Raw genomic sequence first — 25,922 nt, 5'->3', positions numbered from 1 at the left:
GATTGATGTGTTATGTCATAATCCACTGCTAGGAAATCCAAGCAGTACATTTTCCTGTGGATGATGCAGCATGACGTCTGAAAACACAGAACTTCCACATTCATGGAGCCGGAAGGTCAATTCAGGATAACACTTCAGTCTTTTCTCTGGTAGAAAGGAATTCAGGTTTCTATTTGTTTGAAACTGGTACTTAACAACACAGTGATGGTGTTTTATATAAAACAAATAACCCTGTGATCATATTCAAAAATAAAAAGCATTAATTCCTGGTGGGGCTGCACAGACAGACATTCTCTGCCCTGAGTCACTTTGATTTACAATTCAGATTGAGCAGATTTTTTTCAGATGGCTCCTTAAAACAAACTTCTTTTAACTCAAAATGAGTCTTTGGTGCTTTTAAAGCCATGTGATGTCATTTGCTAGTCTGCATGTGAATGGCACCAGTTGTGTCAAATCTGCAGTTTTTATCACTCTTTGTCTTATTAGTGTATGCTCTCTCTTAGTGTGGGTAAAAACAAAGCTCTTAGTTTTATGCAACAACAGTCAAGAAGGGAGGACAACATAGCTTAAATATGGAGGTTGAACACAAATCATATATGTGATTAAAAATGTGTTGTCATTGAACTGGCAGCCTTGAATTTTGATTTCAATAAAACATTTTCTTCACGTTTCAGTACAATAGCAAGCAGGAAGTTTAGCTTTCTCTAATAGAAAAGATGGAAAGCTTTCTTGGTGGAAAAACTTTTTTGATTTTATCGAGCAACACTGGGTATCGATAGCATTTGTTTTCTCTGACGGTTCATATTGGACAGTAATCACGAGCAGCCAAATGGACGAATCAGCCTCCAAGTTGTAATTCTGAATTTGGAATATCAAAGTGCAAAGTGGCTGCGACTCCACCATCCTATGCAGATCTGCATAAGATTAAAACATTTAAAGTTTATCAACTATTTAAGAAAAAACAAGAAAGATACACACTATTTGCCTCCTGTTTTCGTTGGCAGTAAATAAATAAATAGTTCAATGCAGTAAAAACAGCTAATTTCAGGTCAGCATTTGCCTTCAGTTTACGTGGTGAGAATACAAGGCTCGAAATGGGGAAACCATCTTGGAGCACCATTCTGTGTTCTGCCACTATGGTTTGAATAAACCATAAAAGGTTAAAAGTTGACTTATTCTGACTTTAAGGTTTTTCTCCAGGTGTGTTTTAGAACGATCAACATAACGAGTGTGTACATCAAAACTCTGTATTTTCCAACAGCAGTGAGTCTGGTCAGTCTGGCCTCTCATGGTAGACTGAAATGAGTTGTAGCAATGAGCTTTGACAGCTCCCAGCTAACTAAGCCCCGAGCTGGCTAACATACGCACCCACCCACACACACGCACACACACACAGTAAATAGCATTGCCTCCGCTAGCCACACTTAGCTCGGCACAGCTAATCCAAGCATTAACACTGTCAGACACAGCCTGACAGACTCAATGCACATCACACGCCCTCAGCTACTGTGTGTAGCACAAAGGTGAACAGGCTCCATTCCCGATAGCAACAAAACCAGTAAATAAGACTGTTAAACTCAAGCATGGGCTTCAGCATGTGAAGATCCAGGGGTAAAGAGAGGCTCACCTGTTTTAAGTGGCGAGGACGAGCCCGAAACCTTCTCCTGCCAGCTGTATTTCTTCCCAAAGGAGTTGTTGTTTAATGTGTCCTGTGGAAATGTAGAAAGAGAGGAGGAAGAAAAGATGGAAGTGGTGAGAAAGAAAAAATAGATGGAGAGTAGAGGGAAAAGGAGAGGGGAAGAGAGAGAGAAAGAGGGAGAGGTTTGGTCACTGAGTTCTGGCTGCTCTTGCTCAATGTACACAACTTTTTGTCTCTTCCTCTCTCTCATCACACACACACGCACACACACACACACACACACACACACACACACACAAAGCTTTTATTCTGTTGAATGAGCAGGGAGCCTTTTGTCTGTTCTCCGTGGTGTGCATTTAAAGGGAACCAGACCTTTTACCAAAGCTCCCGGCAACACACACATACACACACACACACACACACACACACACACACACACACACACACACACACACTGGGAGTCTCTTCAGGCTGTTTGGGACAGCTGATGATAGATGAGAAAGAGTCTTTTCACAAAATCACGATACTTCTTCAGAACATTTGTTTCCGCTTTCAAATTCTACTTAAAAGATCAGTCAGCCAAATCACAAAAAACTTCCCAAGTGAGCAAGAGGAACCATTTCATCTCTCTTATTCCAACAAAAAGAAATGCAAACACTTTCCAGGAAAAGAACAAATGGCAAAAAACCTTCCTTTGATTTAACTCTTCGCCCTGCTGCAGTGATGTAGACGAGCACTGGAGGGTGTGGCCAGTCTGCAGTGACATCACTGAGTGTGGTGACAAGCAACAGGTCACATGGTCGAGCCCCAGAGGGCAGTGAAACGCTTCTCTTGATCTTGTACCTTGTGATAAAAGTCATTCAGTGCCAATTTAATGTTTTAATTCAACCAGTGAGAACATTTTTTTTTACATCAACTTGATGATAATCATGGTTAAATAATCTTGTTCGAAAGAGTTACAGTTGTCACTTGCTTGGATCCAACGTGCTGTAGAAGACAAGACTATGAGCACAAACATCATTGTCACAGTGGTACAGTGTTACCTCACAGAGATGCGAAAGGACCATCAGGCAACAGAGAAGTCACACTTGTGGGTAACTGAAAACAGGAAAGTCCAGGGCTGGCCATGACTGATGACATGACGTGTAAATAAACAACTGTGTGCCATATCAGCGTGATGACATGCAAACAAGACAGCCAGCTTTCAGTATCTGCGACTTTTGTTGAACTCTGTGCAAATCTCTAGTCCTGAGGTTTGACACCCAACCCTGGACAAGAGAAGGAGGAAGAACTGGAAACTCCTGTGACGACTGTGTCCTCCTCTGTCCACCCACCGCCACGCATGACTCACTTTCCGTCTACGTGCACAAGGCGGAGAAAGAGCTGTTGCTGTGGTAACGAGTGAATCAGCAGGTGGGAGACAGCAGCATCGATCTGAGGAGCAAAAGCTCCTTTTACCATAGTGACAAAAAGATCATCACTCGGGGAAATGACACATAGTGTGTGTGTGTGTGTGTGTGTGTGTATTATTAACTACATGGAACACTCATGACTTGGTTAACGGTTTGGCTGTGGGCAACACACAACATGAACTTAAAGAAGCAAACAGAAAAGACAGAAAAGCAAATTTTAAAATCACAGTGATGTCCTTTTTATTGAAATTATAGGATCGAACAGAATAGCAAAATGTTTGCATCTATAATCTTAATCAAATAATCTAATAAGGATTTGGATATCTTCCTTCTTTTGGCTTATGTCCAACAGCTTGTTGCAGGAAATGTGAGAGACCAGAAGATCAGTTTAGGAAATAACTTTTCCTTCACATTCTCCTCTAAATGAGTTTGGGTGTCGTCTGAGTTAGTTTCTGACATGTCTGTGTTTCCAGATCTCAGCAGTTCAACTTAAAAAAAAGAATTAAACTAAGCACATAATTTGAGTAAACTGAGTTCATATACTATAGGGAAAGTTTCTGATGGTTCTCAGGAGTCTCAGCTCCTCACACTCAGCCGTGACCGTTTCGTCTTACTCGTCCCACCTTTTGACTGAACTTGGGTTTTCCTTCTTCTGAAACAGAAAGTCAGCGAATGATAAACCCAGACTGAAACTCTCTTCCATTCTCTCTGTAGTCTGTATTTTTCAAAAATATATAAACCAAATGTTACTTACTTACACATCTTTTCACTGATTTTGTGATTTTGTCGCCCTGGATTTGGGTACAACTTCGAATGAAGCATGCAGGTACACACACCCAAAAACATCACGTACCCACAGACACAGACAAACACGCACACGGACTTGAACAAACGGAGGCAGAGGAGCATTTAAAGTCTGATTCAGATTGACGCTGCTGAGTCTTGCACCCTTGTTTGAGTTTTAGTGTCTCATGATAGTTTGACGCTTCATGGGATTTCTCACCTTGTAACCCCCTGTGCTGACAGACCTGTCGATCTCTGTCAAATGATGCAGAGCTAAATGTACATTTTGCACTTTCACTGAACCACTGACCTGGAAACAGTCACACAGTGCGCCGTCTCTCTGTCTCTCTCTCTAATCACACAGTACAGTACTGTCTGAGAAAAACTGCCTGGACATCATCAACGCTCACATGTCTCATCTCATTTGAGTTTTGCCTGTGCGGCCTGTCTAAACCTCAGTTCCCACAGAAGAGTCAACAGAGAGACCAATTTCTGCACCTACAGGAGCAATAAAACAGATCATAATGTATGATAACCAACATGATATCTCTGATGCCATTCTGTGCTGTTAGTCAGTTAGGATTCCTGAATCAAAAGCAAATATCCATAAATGTTTCTCAGCAGTTGAAAGAGGATTTTCTGCCCACGAGGCAGATCAGTTAGCTTGAACTTCTGAGCTTCTGAGGGATAAATTAAGGCTTAGCATAGCATACAGCTACAACCTCACATTAAACTGACAAAGTGTTTGCAAACAATAAAACATCACCTGAAAATATGACCAAAGTAACACCAAAAGCATTTGAGTCCAGAAACCAGAACGAGCCAGAACCAGAATTTGTTCCATGATGTTGGGTTATTATAGGAATGATCTATTGCATCATGTCTTCACAGTTCATACAAAGGCCACTTTCAGGAAACCTTTCCCCATTTAACAGTGAATCATTTTAAATCAAATCTGTGAACAATTTTAAATCAAATTCTTTCTTTTTTTTTATTCTAGCTGCTATATGAAGATGGTGAACAAAGTCCTCAGAGACAGGAAGACTTACCGAGACACAAAATGTCTCAGAGCAATTATTTCCTTTATACATTCCAGTTCTGACAGCTCAAACACACACAGACACACACACACACACACAGAACAACAAAGGCACCACAGCAAGAACAGTAGGCTTGTTTCCACCTCACAGAAACTGGGCAAAGAACAAAGCACAGACAAATATAGAGCTGCGTGCTTGATCGTGTTGACAGCCTGCACTGTGTGTGTGTGTGCGTGTATTAGAGTCAAATGCAAATTCGCTAACACACACATTACTGAATATATTGCATAGCAAGCGTGTCAGCCATCCATGTAACATAAAAGAGGTCGCTCATAGAGGATTATCACCAACTCTGCAGCTCTATGGAGCCTTTTGGCTTCTTTTAGCACATTATTTTGTAGCACATTTACTGTATGGTTTACTCTCACTTTCCTCTCATCAACCTTGCTTTCATCGTTAGGCAGCTGTTATAATGTAAGAAGGCTATGATAAACCCTCTGCACACCATTTGACCAGCATCAAACAGAAGCTAATGTTGCTGTGTCTGCTGAATGTGTAGGCGAATTTCCGCTGACATATTAGCTGTAACAACTGGCAGCTCATATTATTTTCTCTCTGCGCTACTGTGTTGTGGCGATTTGAGCAATATATTATCATAACGAACCTAATTAACTAAACGTTCCCGTAAGAACAGCAGCATCAGTAGTATCAGCAAGTACTCCAAAAAGGACAAACGACAAAGCCTGTGAGCGGCCATAGTAGGTGTACTAATGAGAGGAAAAACGGTGGAAATCACATGATGCTTTTACAGAGTCTGTGCAGGGTGGAGGTCAGGGTGGATGGTTAGATGGATCAAAACAAAACATGGGAGTTTAACAAATTAGACTGATTTCGGTGTCTTAAAGAAAGACCAGGGTGTCGTCCCTGTAACTGTAACCATGTGTTTATTATTGTAACCATGACAACAACGTTTTTCATTTCAATCATGATCTTTCCCTAAGACTAACTAAGTTCTTCTTTGCTCTTAAACTCAAGCAAACTTAAACCCATTTCCCCGTCACCTGGAACTGATTTATTTCTAAGATGTGATTCGTTATTTGTCTTTGGAAGACACTGAAAAATTCTGTCTTCCTGCTGATCTGGACAACACATCAGACAGAATTTTGATGTGTCCTCCAGGAGGGCAGTTACAAACAACACACACCAGTGAGTATGTCCATCTGGTGAAGGAAAACACGGACCAGAGCTCTGCTGAACGAAAAGGAAGAGGACGGACATACATGTAAGCAACAGACAGCGATGAACACTCACGCATACCTATACTGTCACACACACACACACACACTGCCTGGATTTCTGCATTTGTGAGGACTCTTACTGATACTGCACATTATGCATCCTCTAACATTAAGCCAATAAGTAACCCTCAAACACCCGTTAAGACAAAATGTCTTCCCTCTTGAGGTTTAAAGCTGACGTTGGTCCTCACAAAGACTGAAGTACGGGAACACACACACACACACACAGTCACGAGCTCTAGCAGCACTGAAACACAAACAGAGACGGGCACCAAGGAAAGAAAAAAAAAACCCTCAGTGTTTCTGTGTGACAACTGAGACTATTGTTCAGTCCAGTAAACACATCGTGCCAGAGAAACAACTGTGGTCAATCCAGTGGTGATGTCACGCAGGCTGTCCATTCGTATTTCCATTCTTAAATCTCATATTTGTGTGTGAGGAGGAACCCAGACTGGCAGACTCACAGATGAACAGAAATAAAAAGACACCTTCACTGAAACTCAACTCCTTCTGCTGTTCTGTTCCGTCAATCTGATCAATATTCAGTCAGTGTGTGTGCGGATGAGGTTAATTCAGGTTCTACCTGTGTGCGCGGCACAATCGGGAAGAGGTTAAGGGTCGTGGGTCTCTTGGGCCGGTAGGTATCCATGGTAACAGGTGCTGCAGGGTCTTTGATGAGTGGTGGGGGTGCAATGGCAGACGCCTTTGAGGACTCTTTGTCACCGCGGTAACCGTCAGCACCGTCGATAAGTTCCAAATGCAGCATCTCCGCCTGGAGCTGACCAACGGCGCCCAGCTCTGCCTTCCCCGACATGCTATTGGTTCCTCTCCTCACATGGCCCTGCAGGGATTGGAGGAAGCACAACGTCAGTCGAGGCAGAGAAAGACAGAGAGAGACAGACAGATAGAGAGAGCGAGAGAGAGAGAGAGAGTGCTGGATCTGTGGATGGGATGAGGAGATTGAGCCGGCCAATTAGAAGCTGCTCTGTCTTCAGCCTGTTACTCACTGAGCTGCTTATAAAAGCACAGAGCAGAGACAGAGGGGACCATTCCCAGCATCTGCCTCTCCACATGACAGCATTTACCTACAGTAATGAAGTGAGAATGAAAAGTCCCTCCACTCTGTTAATCAGTGTTCCATTTCACAGTGTGTTCTGATTTTAGTCTCTTCAGGCCACTGATAAATTCTGCTTTGTTCAAGTTCTCAACAGACTCAGACAGGCTGATAATTACACTGAACTGCCAGTTTAATTTTACTCTTCAGTAAGACTTTGTGCTGCCTCAACCATAGCCTGACATGTTGTGATTTCAAGTTTCTGAAGAAAATCAAATCTCTTTATGCTAACTTAGTAGGAGGTTTAGCGTTCATGTGCCATAAAGTACCTGCCCTCATTTCCTTTAGTTTAAAGAACAATCACTGAACAAAATAATACAATGTGTGACAGTAAATTGTTAACTTGTACACCAGTCAGGGCTAAGATACAAAGAGGGGATTTAAATGATAATCTTCTTCTCATATGTTCCACCACAAAGCAACCTGATGACCAAAATTTCAAAGAAATGAGAGCAATTTCATTTTGTGATGAGATTCACTTTGGCTGTCCTTCACATCACCGCTGAAATAAAAGCAAATTACGAACACAAGCGTCGTGTGAGAGGCAGTTAAGTCAAAGGTCACTGGGACACCACAGTCTGCTTCACTTCCCATTACTACCCCTGCAGCTACACACACGGAGCACAGGGTGACTCTGATGTAGATGCTTTGACATGGACACCAGAGGCACTGCTAAGCCTATTACAGTTAAGAACCACAACACAAGCAGATGTACAAGTAAATAAAATCAGAATTACGCATTAGGTTGGATTCACTTTGACTCTGACTGAACTTAAATCTGATTTTTAGTGTCACATGACATGCATTCTGGGTAAAAATTTTACAACATTTGCACAAATATGATCATTTGTTTTCCAAGTAAGTTAACATCCCAAAGATCAGAACCCAGACAGGTGACACACACTAAGTCAGTCAGTGTATTTGAGAGGGGTCAGCTGTAATGATGTGCTAAAAGCTCAGATACCTTTTGATATGGGACTAAAATGAGAACCCTTTCTGGAGCTGCCTTTCGATTCAGAAACCACATCCTTTAAAGTACACATTCAGAATTAATGCCAACACAGAAAATGTTGCAGAGGAAGCTCTCAGTAGTTCATCACTACTGCTGCTTGGCTGACTTCTTCCACTCGTCTCCTTTTGTTTTCTGCCCTGGTTTTAAAGCATTTTTTAACACCCAAGGACCAATATGTCCTTGGGTGTGACATCTGGGAGATTATTTTCTAAATGGACGCTTCTGCATGACCGAAAAGGATTTAAACCTAACAAACTGCAATATCACTACAATGAGGATACAGCATTTGACTCTCCCATGAAACAACAATCAGCGTCAGCTTTTTAATTACTTTGTCAAAAGTTCTAGCTGGCCAAACTGGCTGCCCTGCACAGATATTGTGTAAAAAGATGTCATTGAGCATAATCTCATATTTTGCAAAATTGTACAATAGCACTTCTCTGTTTGAGTGAGTTCTGAACACAACGTTGAATGAACGAGTTATCAGTCATGCAGCAATCACATCGGTACACGACCGTCCACCGTCAGAAGACGGCTCCTGCCACACTCATCCTCCTCTTGTATTTTCAGCTCAGTCACGTGACAGTGACACTGTCTGTCTCTATGCCTGTAATCACAGCGTAGCCACTCTCCCACCCCTCCATTTCTTCCCTTTTTTCTCTCCCCTTGCTCCCCCTCTTCACCTCTTCACCTGACAAAGAGCGATACCTGCTAATGCAGTGGGCTTCTCCACGTCCTCTCATGTTTTATGACCTCAATTATGACTGGCCCTTTAAAAGAGCTCCAGCTCCTGTTGCTAGGAGACGGGGGGGCTCAGTGACGATGAGGAGGCTGAGGAGATGCTGCTGCCCAAAAGATGCTATGATGCTCTGCTCTCATCGCAATCAGCCAACACGTCAGATACCACACAGGAAAACCGAAAATGTTAAAACACTGAAAACCTTTCTATCTATCAGGAGGTAAACAATGAAAAACAAAAACAATCTATACAATTAACACAAAGTACATAAATAGGAAATACAGTATATGAAGTTAAGATCTGGTGTCGATTTGTTGCAAACAGGACATCCACCAGTTTCCCATGTTTTCAAAGTACTTGAATAAAAAATCACTGTCTAAAACAAACATTTTAAAACTGATCTGAAAGACATCGAAATATATCTGTTCAGCTCCGAACGGCAGATGGACAAAGTTAGCCACTGGCTGGTGAAGGAAGACAAGACAACTTTATTTGTATAGGCTGTTTTTACAAGCTATTTGTCTCAAAGGACTTTACATAACATCGCAGCAACATCCTCTGCCTTTAGACCCTCACATCGACTAAGGAAAATCCCCAGAAAAAATCACATCACATAGACAAACACACGTCTGCAGATCAATATTAATGTCGCTAATTGTTTTGTAATTTTCACATGTTCTACGTCCATGTGTTCTGAACTTGTTCCACTGCCTCCAAGTGGCCAAAATAAATAAAATCAGCAAGTTAACACGGAAGCACAGCATAGGGATAATGCATTAAACCGCACCGGAGACATGAATGGCTTCTCTTGTCTTTGTGTTGCTGAGGCAGCTTCCTCTCAGCTGTTACCATGTGTGGATGAGATGACGTGAGCAGTATCCATGGGTGCTGTGTGTGTGTGTGTGTGTGTGTGAGCACTGTACTGCATGTATTTTCACATCTGACGCATGCAGTAGGTGAAAGAAACACTGTTGCCATGGCAATAGGTCTCCTTCTCCTCTTGTAAATGTTTTGCTGGACCGTGTGTGTGTGTGCGTGTGTGTGTGTGTTTCGGCTCGGTTTTCTTTCACATCCTCTCTCCCTCTTCCTCTGGGTTAATGAGACTGATGTAGTGGAACATTAAGTGTAAACAGTTAAAGTCAGGTTTGTTAGCACAGAAGGTTTTAAAGCTAAATACACTAAATACATCAGAAATAACAATAATCTTAAAGACTGCAGAAAAGATGATGGACCTCATTATGCCACCATGATCAAAGCAAGTCAACTGAAAACAGACTGCACAGCAAACAAAGAAATATATAATTTGGTTTAACTTACTTTTATTTATTTATTTGGCATGACAACATGAGTGCTAATCAAATCCATTCACCCAGACATAGAAGTGCTCACACACAGTCTCTCCCACACAGACAGACACACACAGACCGAGAGGTTGTGTTAATGCATGTTGTCATTTCATGTCCATGAGGAACATCAGATCTCTTGATGTTTCATTCCGGACTTGAGCTGCTCCACATTAACCCTTCAGAATACGACCATGTGCACATTAATCCAGATCCACACACCATTTTCTTATGTCCTGTTCAACCAGGAACTAAACTCAAACCTGAAACTAATTGCACATTTATGGATGTAGGATCTGAGAAGCTGCAAATATTATGGAAATCAGATATGATATCAATTAAATTAAAACAGCTTTGTTTGAGAATAAAGGTGCAAGGCAGTAAGACAGACTCAGTCTATTTTTCTTCTCTTTTTCTTCTTGTTTGTAATTTAAACAATTAATTGTGATGCAGTGATATTCCAATCAGTGATTCGAAATAGTGTTGTCCATTCATGGATTAAAAAGTTGCTTTGTGATCCTTAGACAGAATGCAGGGTTTTTTCTTCACTGTTTGTCTTATGTGGGGCAGGAACTAAACCTAAAGGGGACAGGGCTTCTTATAGTCCTAAAAACATTTCACTGACCACTGAAAACTTCTGTTCACACATGTGGAGGTGACAGAATGAATTTCTTAACACCAAGAGAAGAGAAGAAAAGGAACTTTAAAATGTTCTTTATGTTGTTGCAGTGTCACAGCTGGGTCCAATCACATTTTCATATTGTGGTAAATGTACTGTTTGAAGTGTAACAGTGATTTCAATGTGTCTGCCTCAGTTTGGACACGCCCTCTGACCCCCTCCTGTAAACCCCTGAACCGCCTTCCCTGCTGAGGCAGACAGCATGCCTGTCTGAGGAGACTGATGCTCCTTCTTTGTGACTGTCAATTATTGATGAGATAAGATGCATCCTGAAACTCCCCTGGGATGATGAGCTCATCACTCTGTATGTGTACATACAGTGAGGACACTGTCCAGCCCCCACCACCGTCAGCACCACCTCGACACTGTGCAGCTGCACCACCTCCTCATACATTTTTCAAACAGACCAGGGCTCCACCAAACGCTGTGCACTTTTAAACAGAAAGCAACAATAAAGCTGTGTCTCTAAGGTCTGTGATGACAACTGACATATGACAAAAAAGCAGAAAAATGTTTGCTTGTCTTGGATTTATAAGATCAAGTCTGAAGTGCTAAGAAAAAGAAACACAGACCAAACCACTGTCTTATGAACTTGTTATAAATATGAGTCAGCTGTCTATTTCTCTTTTAGCCCTGGTTTGATCTCCATCAACTCCAGAGGAAAAAAAAAATCTAATATTTTCTATTTCAAAAAACAAAAACAAAACAACATGAGGTGTCTCATGTTGAAGGACAGTAGTGGACTGAAGGCGTCTGAAAAGTCCACCAGCCTGAAAAGACAGCCTGCATTATGTTTTCCCAGGAGCTGCTTGAGCAAAAGTCATGTTTTCTAGTTAATGGTCTCTTTTCTTTTTCACTCAGGTGCACTCAGTGAGTCATAACCTCCAGACAGCTGTTTCAAATCTCCTATTGCTCATATGTTGTAAACTTTTTAATGGTAATGACTGATCAAGGTTCCAAGTGTCATGATGATAAAGATGAGTCAGTCCGTAAAGAAAAACAACGGTGATTTCTTCCTGTAATCATCATGCAGAATGCTTCCCTCAAATTCTGCATGATTGGCCACTCACAGGCTCTCTGTAGATTTGTAATCATATGTGCTTTATAAGATATAATAAGATAAGATAATCCTTTATTAGTCCCATAACTGGGAAATTACAGTGTTACAGCAGCAAACAGGATATAGAGGGTGCAAAGCATGCAAGGATAAGGGAAGGATGTGCATTCAGAAAGAATAAATACACAGGAAACAAGTACCTGCATCTGTACACAGTACAGAAAAGAAAAATACTCAAGTTATGATTAGTGGATGGATTGATTATTGTACCGATCTGAAGTCTGTAGGTACTCATCCAAGTAGTAATGTTACATGAGTAAGGATCATTGCACAATTATTACAATTACTTTATGCATCAACTTTTCCACAGAGAACCAACTGCAGACTTCAGCCTTTATGAGGAATGTGTTTAGCTTGCTGCATACCTGTGAACCTTCACACACAGTGAGTTCAGAAGGCTGACTGATGTTAACTGTGTGTGATGTACTACAAAACTGACCATCTATGGAAGGAGACAAAACACATCAGTAAGACCAACCAGCAGAGCCTGCTGTTTCCCTAAAAAATGATATGCTACAAAGAAGCCCGAGCTGAAACGTTTCCTCAGTTAGTTTCATGTCCTGCGAGTGACAGCACTCAGTGACACGTGTGCTTTGTTGTTGTTGCTGCTGTCAGAAACGTTTCATGGTTACCAGTCAAGGAACTGCTTTGGATTCTGATCTCTGTGGGGCCTCTGAAAGGGGATGAGTCATCAGTGTCCGCACACATGCATACATGCGCATGTATACATACACACACACACACACACACACACACACACACACACACACACACACACACCTCCTGCAGAGATCTCTCACTTTCAATAATCTGGGCTATAATTAGCTCCCTGGATAGGAAGAAAAGAAAAAGCAGTGGGAGAGAGCTGGCTTTTCAACCTAAAAATACTGCAGGTACTCCATCAATTTTCTGATCTGTCAGGTCACTGCCCCACTGAAACAATCAAACGTGCCACAGAAGAAAAAAAATCTCTTATCTGCTCATATAGAGCGCTGCTGAAATAAGCCCCTCGACCCTCCTGTTGCCTTGGTTACAGCAGCTGAACGGAGGAGGTGAAAGTGGTTTCACTGGGAACGGAGCCGGCGAGATCTGACAGAATAATAAATTTACCTCTGATTAATTTTTTTCCCTCCAAATCTTTCCCTCTTAGAAGTGATTCACATCCACTACAGTTTTCTTTAATGGCCTGCTCATTTAAATACCAATAAAACTTGAGAAAACCAGGATGCTAGTGGGCCCATGATGTCCATAAAAAGTCTCTGCTTTGCAGAGGACTTGAACCAACAGTAAACAGCTCAGAGTGAATTATTTAGATAACCAGGAAGCAGCGGGGCAGTCATATGTGATCAGACTCAAACTGAACGTCTCTGTGGCCGTCTGTCAGGTCTCTCAGCCTCTGGCCTCCTTCCTCTGCTGGCAGGAAGCTGAATGCAGCAGCTGTTCAGGACAAAATGCCACAGAGAGGAGAGTTCGTCTCCTCCTCGCTGAGCTCAAACTTTGTCAGAGTGCTGCTGAATGTTTTCAAGGCAGTCAAATTCCATGAACTGAGCGCGAGCATCTAGAATGGAGATTATGTCTACACCTCACTATTATTTCTCTGTTTTTTTTAAAATAACAAAACAGAAGGCCGCCATAGACCCTGTGCTCTCATACACGTGGTACCAGTCAAGACCAGCAGCTCTGTTCCCTTGTGAACCAATATTTCCCTATGAAGAGACTTAAGATGCTGGTAAGCCTTGCTGCAGCAGGTTGTTCATTGCTGCAGCTGTCTGTGATGTGACCTGAAAGAAATGCTTGAGACTCAAAGACTCCCAAAACTATTCACATCCCTCTCAGCATCATAGCACAATTTTGGCAGGACGACTACAGCAGGTTTGAAAGTCAGCAGTCAAATGGGGCTTCCGCATGTGTAAAAAGGCAGACTGTAAATAATGGTACTTTGCCACCGCCAGGCACAGTTTGATGATTTGGGGGCAGCCGTGGCCTAGAGGTTGGAGAAGCGGCTTGTGATCAGAAGGTCGCTGGTTCGATTCCCCCACCGGAGGGGCAGGAAAGATTTGAGTGTGATGGAGTGATAATGTCCCCACCGCCCATTAGCCGGCTGATTGGGGGTTATGTGCCTTGAGCAAGGCACATAACCCCCAATATATGCTCCCGGGTGCTTGATGCAGCCCACTGCTCCTGTGTGTTTCACTGCATGTTGCATGTGTGTGTGTTTCAATCAGTGATGAGTTAAATGCAGAGAAGTAATTTCCCAGCTTGGGATTAATAAAGTAACTTAAATTAAATTAAATTAAATGATGTTAACCTGGGCGGCACGGTGGTGCAGTGGTTAGCACTGTCGCCTCATAGCAAGAGGGTTCCAGGTTCGAATCCCGGTCTGGGCCCTTCTATGTGGAGTTTGCATGTTCTCCCTGTGCCTGCATGGGTTTTCTCCGGGTTCTCCGGCTTCCTCCCACAATACCAAAAACATGCACATTAGGTTAATTGGCTACTCTAAATTGCCCCTAGGTGTGAGTGTGAGAGTGTGTGGTTGTTTGTCTTTGTGTGTTGGCCCTGCGATTGACTGGCGACCAGTCCAGGGTGTACCCCGCCTCTCGCCCGTAGTTAGCTGGGATAGGCTCCAGCTCCCCCGCGACCCTCACGGATAAGCGGTATAGAAAATGGATGGATGGATGATGTTAACCTACGTTATATCTCTGTATGCAGACACAAAAGAAGGAAACTGTAAAATAATGAGTTACAGTGTTTGATTACCTCTGATGTTTAATAGATCTAAGGAAATGATCCTTTGGTGAAAAGGGAAACTATCTGCTCTCAGTGGGACCGGAGACAATGCAGATGTTATACTTACGTGAAATAAAACAATCAGCTCTAACCGACCTCTCTGGAGGTGGAAGACTTCTCTGAAAGCTTATTTCATAAATCTGGTGGAGGCAACTTACCTTTATATCCGGGCCATTGCAGTTAAGGCTCATCCCACACTCATCGGTGATCTCCGTAATCTCTGACAGGTCGTCATCTTCAAACTCATCCAGGCTGATGTCATGGGTCAACCTGGTCGAAGAGGAGGATTAGTGTGAGAAAGAGAAAAAGATTAGAGAGGGAAAAAAAATCTGTTCAGCACTCAACTGCAGCAACATACAATAAGGGCATTACGTATTTTGGGGGTTGCAATTAAAAATAGGGTTGTAGTTAGCACTGTTGCCTCACAGCAAGAGGGATCCAGGTTCGAATCCCAGTCTGGGCCCTGTGCAGAGTCTGCATGTTGTGCCTGCGTGGGTTTTCTCTGGGTATCTCTGGCTTCCTCCCGCAGCCTCAAAAAACTGGCTACTCTACATTTCCCCCAGTGTGTGTGTGTGTGTGTGTGTGTGTGTGTGTGGCTGTCTGTCTTTGTGTGTCAGCCCTGCAATTGACTGGTGACCAGTCCAGTGTGAACCCTGCTCCCCCCCCTCACTCCCAAATTTAATGTAGTAGTATACTCGGTCATGTACTCTGTATTTAACATTTATAAGTAGTAAATACACATTTCATAAATGGCTTAGTAAGTATAATGTGGTTGTAAGCAGATATAAATGTTTAATAACACATTTAAACTACACTACTTTTTGAGCATTTCTGTATATTTCCCTGTCTTCTATATTGGTGTCATTTTCCTCAAAATCTCCTAAATCTCCTCAATTTTCCTCCTTTTCTGTAGTCAGTGAAAACAACAGATATGTGTATGACTGGAAAGGTGGGATGTGGCGGGAAGCTGACGGTTTATTTGGCTGCTGGTTAAGCATTAGCAGCCCGGACAAAGCTACACATCAGCAGTGAGGAGAACACTGAATCAGAAACAGAGCTTCATATGCAAATGTGCATATTGTTTCAAATACCAAACAACAACAGAAATTCCAAAAGATATTCAACAAGACTAAAAAACGACTGTTTATGCAGAAAACAATGCAAGAACAAATCAATAAACATTTTGCTGCTCTGGGAGCTGCATAACGGGACCGTATATTTTAAAATTTGGCACTAGAAGGAAGGAAGATCATGGGGTGATTAACTTTAAAAAAAAAAAAAAATCTATCCTCTAGGAAGCATGAACAGTCAGCCATGTTCACCACACTCCATCATAGCTGCGAGGATGAAATCTGGTCCTGAGGGTGGCTCTCGAGCAAAACTCACCGCACCCACAATCAGAGACTCATCCGCTCTGCAACATGAACGCACTCAGTACGAGCACCACTGGGTTATTTATTGTGTAAAAGTGGTGCTATTCATGTTGATATATCTCACCAGCCGTTTATGTCAACAAAACAGCTAAGCGTGCAAACCTCTGCCAACACAACAATCCTCTCAGTGCAAAGTGTGAACCTCGTCATCAGTTCCCCGCCTACAGCATAGCGTGGTTCTTGCTGTCAAAGGGGTTATCTCGCAGGGAAGAACACAAAGTCCTGACTGCTGTTGCAGCAACCATGGACATCACCCCTGTGTCAGGAAGGAAAGGGAACTGTCGTGCTGTCTGTGGCAGGATTCAATTAGCTTCCAGTAAACAATGCTTCACTTTTCCCCCAGCTGTAATTATGTCCGCCTTTTATCTTTTTACCCAGCAGCCTCCTGGGCGTTACAGACGGCAGGAAAATGTTATTAGAGGGAGGAAAGAGAGGATGACAGCGATCACATGGCACATAACAGCAAGCTGTGAGGAGGGTGAATATGAAGAACCGCGATTCCCCCGTTCCTATATGACGCTAATGCCATGTCTGCCTACATCGACACTGCAGCTGTCTCCTCTTGCAACACAGCTGCAGCCATCTTTAGCCGTCACGTGTAGGACGATGGGCATGTGGGTTAAATAACCCGGATAGAAGCATCTGTTTACCTCTATAATGAGGCCCTGAAGGAGGCAGGAGAGGTGGACTGAAGCACGGGAAGACAAGAAAGAGAGAGAGAAAGAGAGGAATTGTGAATTTCTCCAGAGCAGGACTAATAAAGGCCTATCTTGTCTTAATAAGACAGCTGGAGAACATGTTGACGCAGCAATCTATTGTAAGAGGATATGAACTCCTGATTGAGAAAGAGAAACAGAATGAGGAATAAGACATTACGAACTCTGCGGGTTGGATCACTCAACTTCTCTGAACAATCCTCCGACTGTCAAATCTGTAAATCCCATCAAACCCCATGAAAACAGCAAAACCGAGTGTTTCTACCAACACTTGATACAGCTTAAAGGTGAAATGTATAACATTTTGGCCACGAGATGTCACACTAGAGTATGTGTGATTCACTTACTCAATAAAGTTAGAGAAAACAAAGAAAGTGGCTTTTTAATACATACTGCACAGCAAACTGCTGATCAAATGGGAATCAACCTTCTGTTACTGTTCTGCTTAAACTCATTTCTTTTCAGAAACTAAGAAATAAGAGAAAACTAAGAAACTTGGAAAAGGTAAGAAGATAGTGACTGAGCACACATACGCCTTACACTGACTGAAAGTGTGGTTATCATTCAAGTTAATCAGTTCTTGTGTCTCCAGCTCTTCTTGTCCACCCACCAGTCATCACCAGCACTGAGCAACATGTGATTTAAGGCGCCACCTGAGCATTTTCTGTTCCAATAAAATTACATTAACAGACTTTGGTCTGGAGGCAATGCTTTGCTTTTGAAAAACAAACAAACAAAAAAACTGTAAGCTTATCAGTTCATTACAAATACAATCTACTACAATACAGACAGATGTCTGGGAGGGAAACAAGATCAAAATGCTCCTGAGTGTCCCTCTGTAATCAGCATTACTTAGTATAGGAGAGTTAAAGGAAATCAAATGACAAGACAAACTGCAAACATGATGCAATTTGACATGTAATCTTTACAAAGCCGAAAAGAGGAGGGCAGTCTACAGAGTACAAGAGGTGAGAGGACATGATGTCGTGACTGTAGATCAACATCAGAGGAAAGAGCAAATGGAGGCAGCGGACAGTGAGAGGATGGAGAGAGTCATGGGGACAAAAATGAATGGAAGAGGGAGGGGGGAGAAAATTAAGTGTCGGGAGATAAACCACCTAGACAGGACAGGGTGACCCCTTTGCTGCAATGAATTGTGGGTTGCAGGCAGCAGAGAAAACCAGCAGAGTGTATAATACAGAGCAAATTACGTTGTCACACATCGAGACCCAAGCTGAACGGACTGAACAATCAGGTCAAAGATGCAGGGTGAAAACCTCCTACTTTACCACTTTACTCACTTTACAATGACTACAGGGTTCCTCTGACAGTATGATCAAAAAATTGTGCATTATGACAGCATCAAGTAATGCATGTGTGCAATGAAACTGAAGATGACTTTGTTAGCTAATGCCCATATGATTCTATTTCTTGTATTTCTGATTAAAGAATGGCAGTAATTTGTATGAATCTGGAACATATAAATTCAGTCAAAGCTTTTTTCTTTCACCCTTCAGATCACACCTTCCCACACATGGTGACCTGTTAGCCTGTAAGACTCAACAGTGCAGCGACAAGGTGCCTCGCCGCTCTCCCACCCACAACACCAGCCATTTTGTTTAACAAGTGTTCAGAAAATCTGGAAGCACTGCAGCTATGAGGTGAAGCCAGGGTTTGAAAATTCTTCGGGGCACAATTATTGTCCTTCAAAACAACCTTTATAAATTCAGTTGTCAGTTTATTAGGTGCACCTACATCAAACTAATGTAATCAAACACAACAGCCCTGAAATAAATCCTGCCTTCATAAAGGTTATAGAGGTGTTGGTTAAACTCTAGAATCATTTATTAATGTGACACTTTTCACAGATTGACATTATTCAGCTTCCACTGCATGGACGTGTGTGGTTTTCACATCTGGTTTTGGTAAGGAGCACCACAGCTAACCCAAAGGTTTCAGTGGACTTTGACAAAGTGTGAAAATTTCTTTTCAGAATTTACTGCAAGGGTTTCCTGTTGATCTCTCGTTTACTTTTAGGATTACTTTTGGAGCATTTAGTTTCCCCTGAGATGGTATTCTTGTACAACGTACACATCATACAGGAATCATCTTCCTCAGACACTCACAATCAGACACTCACAACAACCTCAGTGATCAATGCAGGCTGACTCAGCAGACCAGCTAGGCTCTCCAGGCCAAGAGATCCCTGTGACACACGTCCTGTCTCATCATCACTGAAAAGCAACACGCAGCATTTCAGTTGGGCCGTAGTAACAACGGGCCGACCCGTACATCTTCACTGTGACACCTCACAGGGCCCCGACTGGTTATCTGTCAGAAAAGTGTCATGCTCATGTGTTGTTAAAAAGGTGCCAAGAATTGTGAAATCTGTTGAATCAGCCCGTCCCCTATAAAATACATCTCTTTCCTTTTAATTTGCTGTGCCAAAAAATGTTTTAGAGGAAACTCAGTTGCCTCCTAGTTATGTTCGCTAGCAACTTTTACCTTTTCCAGCTCAGGATATGTGATATTCTTACATGGCACCAAAGTCTTAGAGGACAGATGGAGTCTGGGTGCACATAACTCAGTACTCTGTGTCACATGTCAACCTCACACTGGTTGGTGACCTGACTTATGCTCTCATGCATCAAATCATTGTTTTGAGTTGACTCGGAATAGGCATAAAAATGTTAATCACATCTTCTAATGACATCTGATCAGACGCTATGAGTGGATAACAACCAAAAACAAATAAAACAAAAAGCAGCAACTTATGAGGACTTGAGATGCCAGGTTTACGCTCAATGTGACTTTAATTGCAGCAATTTTGAGTGTAAAAGTCAATGTAAACATCCTAACTCAATGCAACTTGTAAACTTAATCTAAGTCAACTCAGAACACAAACGTTTCTTAAATCTAAGTTCTGTGCCACGAGATGTTGGAGTTTCATTAGCTAATTTTACCTCTAATGTGCCTTAAGCCTTGAGTTCATCTCTCCAGGGGTGATTTTAATATTTCATGTACTATTCAGTGATGTTGATTCTCAGCATGAATGATCTTTCTCCAGCTACTGCAGTATTAATAGCAGTAACTTTGATTTTTAATTGGCTTCTGTGATCCCCTGATTATGTAAATTCCTCTTCAGGTTGACAATGTGTTTTACAGTGTATCTCTGACTTACACTGTTTACTGTACACAATACTGGATGTAATCCAGTCGGGGGGGGGGGGGGGCAGCGGGGATGGAGCCTATCCCAGCTAACTACGGGCAATGTTGAGTAGCCAGTTAACCTAATCTGCATGTCTTTGGGATTGTGGGAGGAAGCCGGAGTACCCAGAGAAAACCCAAGCAGGCACAGGGAGAACATGCAAACTCCACACAGAAGAGCTTCGAACCAGGAACCCTCTTGCTATGAGGCGACAGTGCTAACCACTGCACCACTGTGCCGCCCGTACTGGACACAATGATGGTTTAAAGAATTAAAGGGTAAATTTGAGTGCTGATTGTTTGCTTCATTTCTCAGCTTTAATCTGCTTTTAGATTCTGAATTTTTGGATCCATGAAACTAATAAAACTGCAGCAGGGGGAGTTGGTAGATTTCAAAATGTCCCTTCAGAAACATGAAGACAAGACATCGTGTCCACAGTTGATGTTGTAAAATGACATGGGAGGGGAACAGCCCTGCAGGATGGATGTTTCACTTTGTTTCGCTAAGGATTTGGCATAAACTCCTGTATAATTCTGACAGAGGGGGGTGACAGGGCAGCCTGCTGGCGTGTTTGTGCCTCCTCGGCCTGCCTCTGCTTGTGTTAATGAAGGACAGCATGACCTCGCGCTCAGGCCATGATAGGCTCGGCTAGTTCATTAGTCTTTATCTGAATCCAGCTATGACCCTGACACAAACGGCAGGATTTACCCACTGCTTGCATGCAAATGTTGACCGAATAGCACGCCAAGTCAATATAAATAAGGTTCATTGATTTTTATTTGAACAAATTTTCAGTCAAACTGATGTTGAATTTTTGTTTAAAGGATATTAAAGCATCTCATTTCCACTTGGATTTTGTGTCCCTACAGGCAGGCCCATAAGTTATATTCCCTTCGCAGTTTACAATGAAAAAAGGTCACGTTGTGGTGAAGACAGATCAGAAAAATCTTTCAGGTTCTACAAAGTGTAGAAAAAAATGTAGGTGAAGATGCAAATGAGCAAATGGGCCAAGGCAAAAACCAAAAAGATTAATAAAGAATGAAATTGTGAAAAACATCTGATTTACTCCAAAATATTTGTGTTTTTTTATTGCAATATTTTCTGCTGCATTAGTGGAAGGACAGTCGACCCACGCAAATGCGATGTGGATATTTTACACTCTCACAGGACAAGCTGCATCTGTGTTGCTCTGTTATGATTCAATCAACTCACATTTCACACACATTACTGTTTAATAGTCACAGCAGATTCATGTATACCCTCCCTCTCTCACTAATAATTCACACGTTTATGCTCCCACTGAGAGACTACAACGCTGCATGCGGTTTGTTATTCATCAACTTTGTCCTCCTGCAAGGACAGGATCAGGACAAGGATCAGGACCATTCAGTCAGATCCACCACATCCAGATGAAACACCTCCCTCCCCACCTCCATCACTATCCGCTGCATGAAAACAAACTCTGAGGACACAAATTCAGTCTCACACCAGCACACCAACATATGCAATGTATGTTTATCATTTTTGGTCAGCATAAAGCAACAACCTCCGCTGCACGTTCTTCGTCTCTTCTTTAGACACAAACATACACTCAGCCATATGCATCCACTCTCCGTCAAGGGCATGCCTGCCCTGAGCTTTAAGATGCAAGGAGCCGACATACAGAGAGGAACAGGCATGTTAGCAGTTACACACTCACAAGGTCACACACAGCCGTGTTGCTGCATGCCGGTAAAAAAAAAGAAGAACACAGAGAGAAGAACGAGAGAGATGCCCTACCATTTCTCCCACTGGTCCTCCATCCAACCCTCTTCTCCTTCCCCTCCCGAGTCCATACTGTAAGTGAGGAGAGCATCCACAGCTTAGAGGAGGAAGAGGTGGAGGAGGAGGAGGAGGAGAAGGAGCAAGAGGGTTAGAAAGTGAGGAAGGGAGGGTGGAAGAGGGGGAGGAGCTAACAGGAGGAGAGGGAGGAGGGGTGCAGCTCGTCCGGGTCGATGGGGAAAGCATCCGATTCAGAAACCCGCTCATCCACAGGAGATAGAGAGATTGGGGGTGGGGGGTTATTTAAAGCAGACGAGCAGAATCTGCCACACAGGAGTAGTGTTATATAATCTGGTCCTCTCTTTCTCTCTTTCTCTCTGATGTTTACTCTGCCCTGCGAGCATCAGATTTACTACGCCCCTGCAGGAAAGTGCTGGAGTTAGCAGAACATCCAATACGACGGCAAGCCCAAACAAGAGAAACATCAGCAGAAGAGGACACTCCTCTTTCTGTCTCTCTCTGCAAAACACCGTCGTGCTCAATTATTCATGAGGCTCATTGATCATTAGACTCCTAATTTTCCCTTCTCTCCACTCAGCCTGTTAAAGGAAAATTCCAGTTCGTTACAATGTGGTTCTTATTACTGTACTTTAATTGTCATCTTGATGAGTTAAGACAGGGGTTCCCAAACTTTTTCAGGTCAAGAACCCTTAACTGATGCAAATTAGACCCCTGTTTGACAAGATTTTGTCCCAGGGTACCCTGTGTGATAAGAAGAATAATTATTTTGCTTTTAGATTTCAAACACATTGTCATACATTCTGTTGTTGTGTTACTTGGCACTTTGAAAACCACAGAGCTAAGATCACGCTGCACTCTCCCAAGGTAATTACTGAGTACTGGCAACCTTGTTAAAAAGATGGCCACCAGGGCATTAAACACTAGGAGTCAGAGGACCAGACAGCATGAAACAAGCTAAGAATTTGTCCATTTTATCCAAACGTGTATTTTAGCTCTAATGAATGAATGAATGAAAATAAGTCTATCCAAAAATGTAATAATGCCTCAATGTTCAGGAAAACTGAATGCTCATAACTACTGTGGTGGATAAAGTGGAGCCAGGAAGTCAGTGTGTAAACTGTTATGGATACACTGGATCTGTAATATTTTTTTCCTCTTTTTGTTTATCAAAAAAAAAAGGTCTTACTTAACCAGAAATTTGTTTCCAACCTGTAATCAACCAACCTGATTTTACCTTGAGGAATACAACCTTATTATTGCCAAAAGAGATGACAGTCAAACCTACAAAAATAAAAATTAGAATAAACTGGAATTATCCTTTAACCTGTGCTGGTCTTTTTCTTGTTTAGACAAGTGGTTAAGCGTGATGTATGTGTGTGTGTGTGTGTGTGTGTGTGTGTGTGTGTGTGTGCGCGCGCGCACGCACCGACAAGCTCTACAGAACAGTACAGTCCATTAACCTTGTCAACCCTGCTGACCTTAAAACCTTTTGCCAGATTCTCACAGGCCATAACATTTGCACTGCAGGAAACACAACTGTATACAGGAATATTATGTACATTTTAGCAACCAAAGGCTTCAATAAATATGAAGCAGAGAGGAATATGATTATCCGAGTGTGCTAAACTCTCCCAATAACACAAACCCAGCCATTGGCTTTAATGAGACTGCTAAAGCTGCTGTAATCAATATTTTTATATATCATCAAATGACCATCTCTACTGTGAGAAGTCAGCAACTATATGGTGCAGAAAGTGGAACATTAAGCAGCTAAAGGGCCAATTATTTTCTCAGGAGGCGGAGGAGACCAAACCTGAGCTAAACAGAAGAAGATACTGGACTTCCATTCATCAGGCAGACAGAACAAAGCGTTGATGTGTCGTGAAGTATTGATTATCTTGCTCTGTGTCTGCTGGACATGTAAACTACAACTACTGTGACACGCTAATGTATTAGCTGTTTGTCAGCTTTTCGTGTTTTCTCTGCCCCCTAGTGGCCAGAAATTATTTGCTCTAGTTCTGGATAACGGCAAAAATATTTCATTCAGTCAAGTGATCATTTGCACCATCTATTACATATTGACACACATGTAGCTGTGCAACACTACATGTGTGCGTGTGTGTGTGTGCAAAAGGGAGACATTTGGTCTCTGTTCAGCTCATCAGCTAAAGTCTTATTAACCTTGTAATGGCCACAACAAACTGAATTCATGTTACCACAAAGTTTATAACACTAGTGGTGAAACAATTTACTCCTTTGTCTATTGGTGAGGGAAAAAAAATAGAAAAAACAGATTTTTATGTATTTATTTTTAAGTAAATCCAACACTGGTGACACTTTAGATACAATTTGTCCTCACACTGGAGCACTTGAACGTGACTACGATAAGATATGTTAGATTGAAAATACTGTGACTGAAGGCCTTCGTCTCATATAGACCTCTAGACCTGTTTTGTCCTTTTGGATAAGACCCTGTCCATCTTGGTCAACGCCTCCCACCCTCTGCACAGGACTCTGATCAGTCAGAGGAGTGTGTTCAGCACCAGGCTGCTGTCTTTGACCTGCTCCACAAACAGACTCAGGAACTCATTTGTCCCTCTAGCCATTAGACTCTACAACACATCCTTAGGTGTTCAGGGGTCACTGCAGGACCCATACTGACATCTTTTACACTGAAAATTCATGTCTGTTTCTAATGCTAACAACACAGAGTAACTTGTGTCACATTGTGTACTGGAGAATGTTATCAAAAGTTTCAACAGTTTTTGTTTGGACAACATTGAAATTGTGCTCAATACTTATGGTTTTCTGAACGTGTTCAAACTTTTCAGATAAGATAAGATAAGATGGGCTTTATTGATCCCACAGCGGGGAAATCCACCTGTCATGGGAGCTCAAAAGAGCAGGGTGCAAATACGGTACAAAAAGCAAAAGTGTGCAAAACAGCTTCAAAAATAAAAAGACTTATAAATTTAATTTAGACCAGTTGATTAGTGTAAGCTTAAGCAAATTAGTCATTAGGAACGTCCAGAGAGAGAGAGAGAGAGAGAGAGAGAGACAGATGAGGGAAAGTGCCATTAGGTGAACATGCCATGTCAGCAGAACTGAGTGGCAGCAGTAAATAATCAGCGTGGGTGGGGGTGGAGGGGATGTACTGCAACCCGGGCAATAACCGTCTACTCTGTCAGCTTCTGCTGTGGGGGAAATTCAAATGAGTCTAATTTAAATTCGCTCTTCCTCTCTCTCTGTCTCACAGAGGATGAAAGACAACTGAAATCTACAAGCTCATCCTGTTGAAAAATCCTTTTTTTTTAAAGAAAACCTCAAAGTCCATGAAAGAAGGATGCAGCGAACCAGGGGAACTGACACTTCAAAATGTGCTTAACCTCCCTCGCATCCCTCTCACATCCCACACCCTGTGAGTCCATCTGCCTGAGCAGATCTCGTCAGCAGAGTCACGTCAAGAGTGCAAGCTGTAGTGAAAAGATGAAAGGAAACAAAAAAGGGCATGCCAATGAATCGGTGACGGAGAAAGAACTCTGCACATTCAGTTTGAGGATTCTGAACACATATATATTCAAAACAACGTCTGATTATGTTGATCTCCTAATGAAAACGACAGGAAAATTGAAAAATTCAAAAAGTAGGCGTCAGTTGCCAGGAAGGTATTTAGAAAGTATTCAGGGACACTTAAATGCGGCTGTTCATTCCCAGGTCGTCGTTCCTTTCTCTAACATATATTAGCTGTTGCAAACTTGTTGTAATAAAAGTAATTTTAAATCACAAACAACTACAAAAATCTACAAGTCTTATTTCCACT

The 25,922-nt window shown here is 42.3% G+C and overlaps 1 protein-coding gene across 2 annotated transcripts in view; it reads right to left on the bottom strand.

The window, feature by feature from the left end:
• The window catches only part of mapk8ip1b (mitogen-activated protein kinase 8 interacting protein 1b), a 43,250-nt gene that overhangs the window by 12,136 nt on the left and 5,192 nt on the right, over positions 1-25,922 (bottom strand). For both annotated transcript variants that reach the window (XM_046394917.1, XM_046394926.1), the window contains 3 exons: positions 15,122-15,233; positions 6,756-7,013; positions 1,628-1,709 (listed from right to left, as the gene is read on the bottom strand). In XM_046394917.1, the coding sequence (XP_046250873.1) occupies positions 1,628-1,709; positions 6,756-7,013; positions 15,122-15,233 (452 nt within the window). The remainder of the gene's footprint in view (positions 1-1,627; positions 1,710-6,755; positions 7,014-15,121; positions 15,234-25,922) is intronic.

The sequence above is a fragment of the Scatophagus argus genome, chromosome 1, assembly GCF_020382885.2.
Source record: "Scatophagus argus isolate fScaArg1 chromosome 1, fScaArg1.pri, whole genome shotgun sequence".
Lineage (NCBI taxonomy): Eukaryota > Metazoa > Chordata > Actinopteri > Scatophagidae > Scatophagus > Scatophagus argus.
The sequence above is the reverse complement of the archived record's forward strand: the minus strand, read 5'-3'. Positions and strand labels throughout refer to the sequence as shown.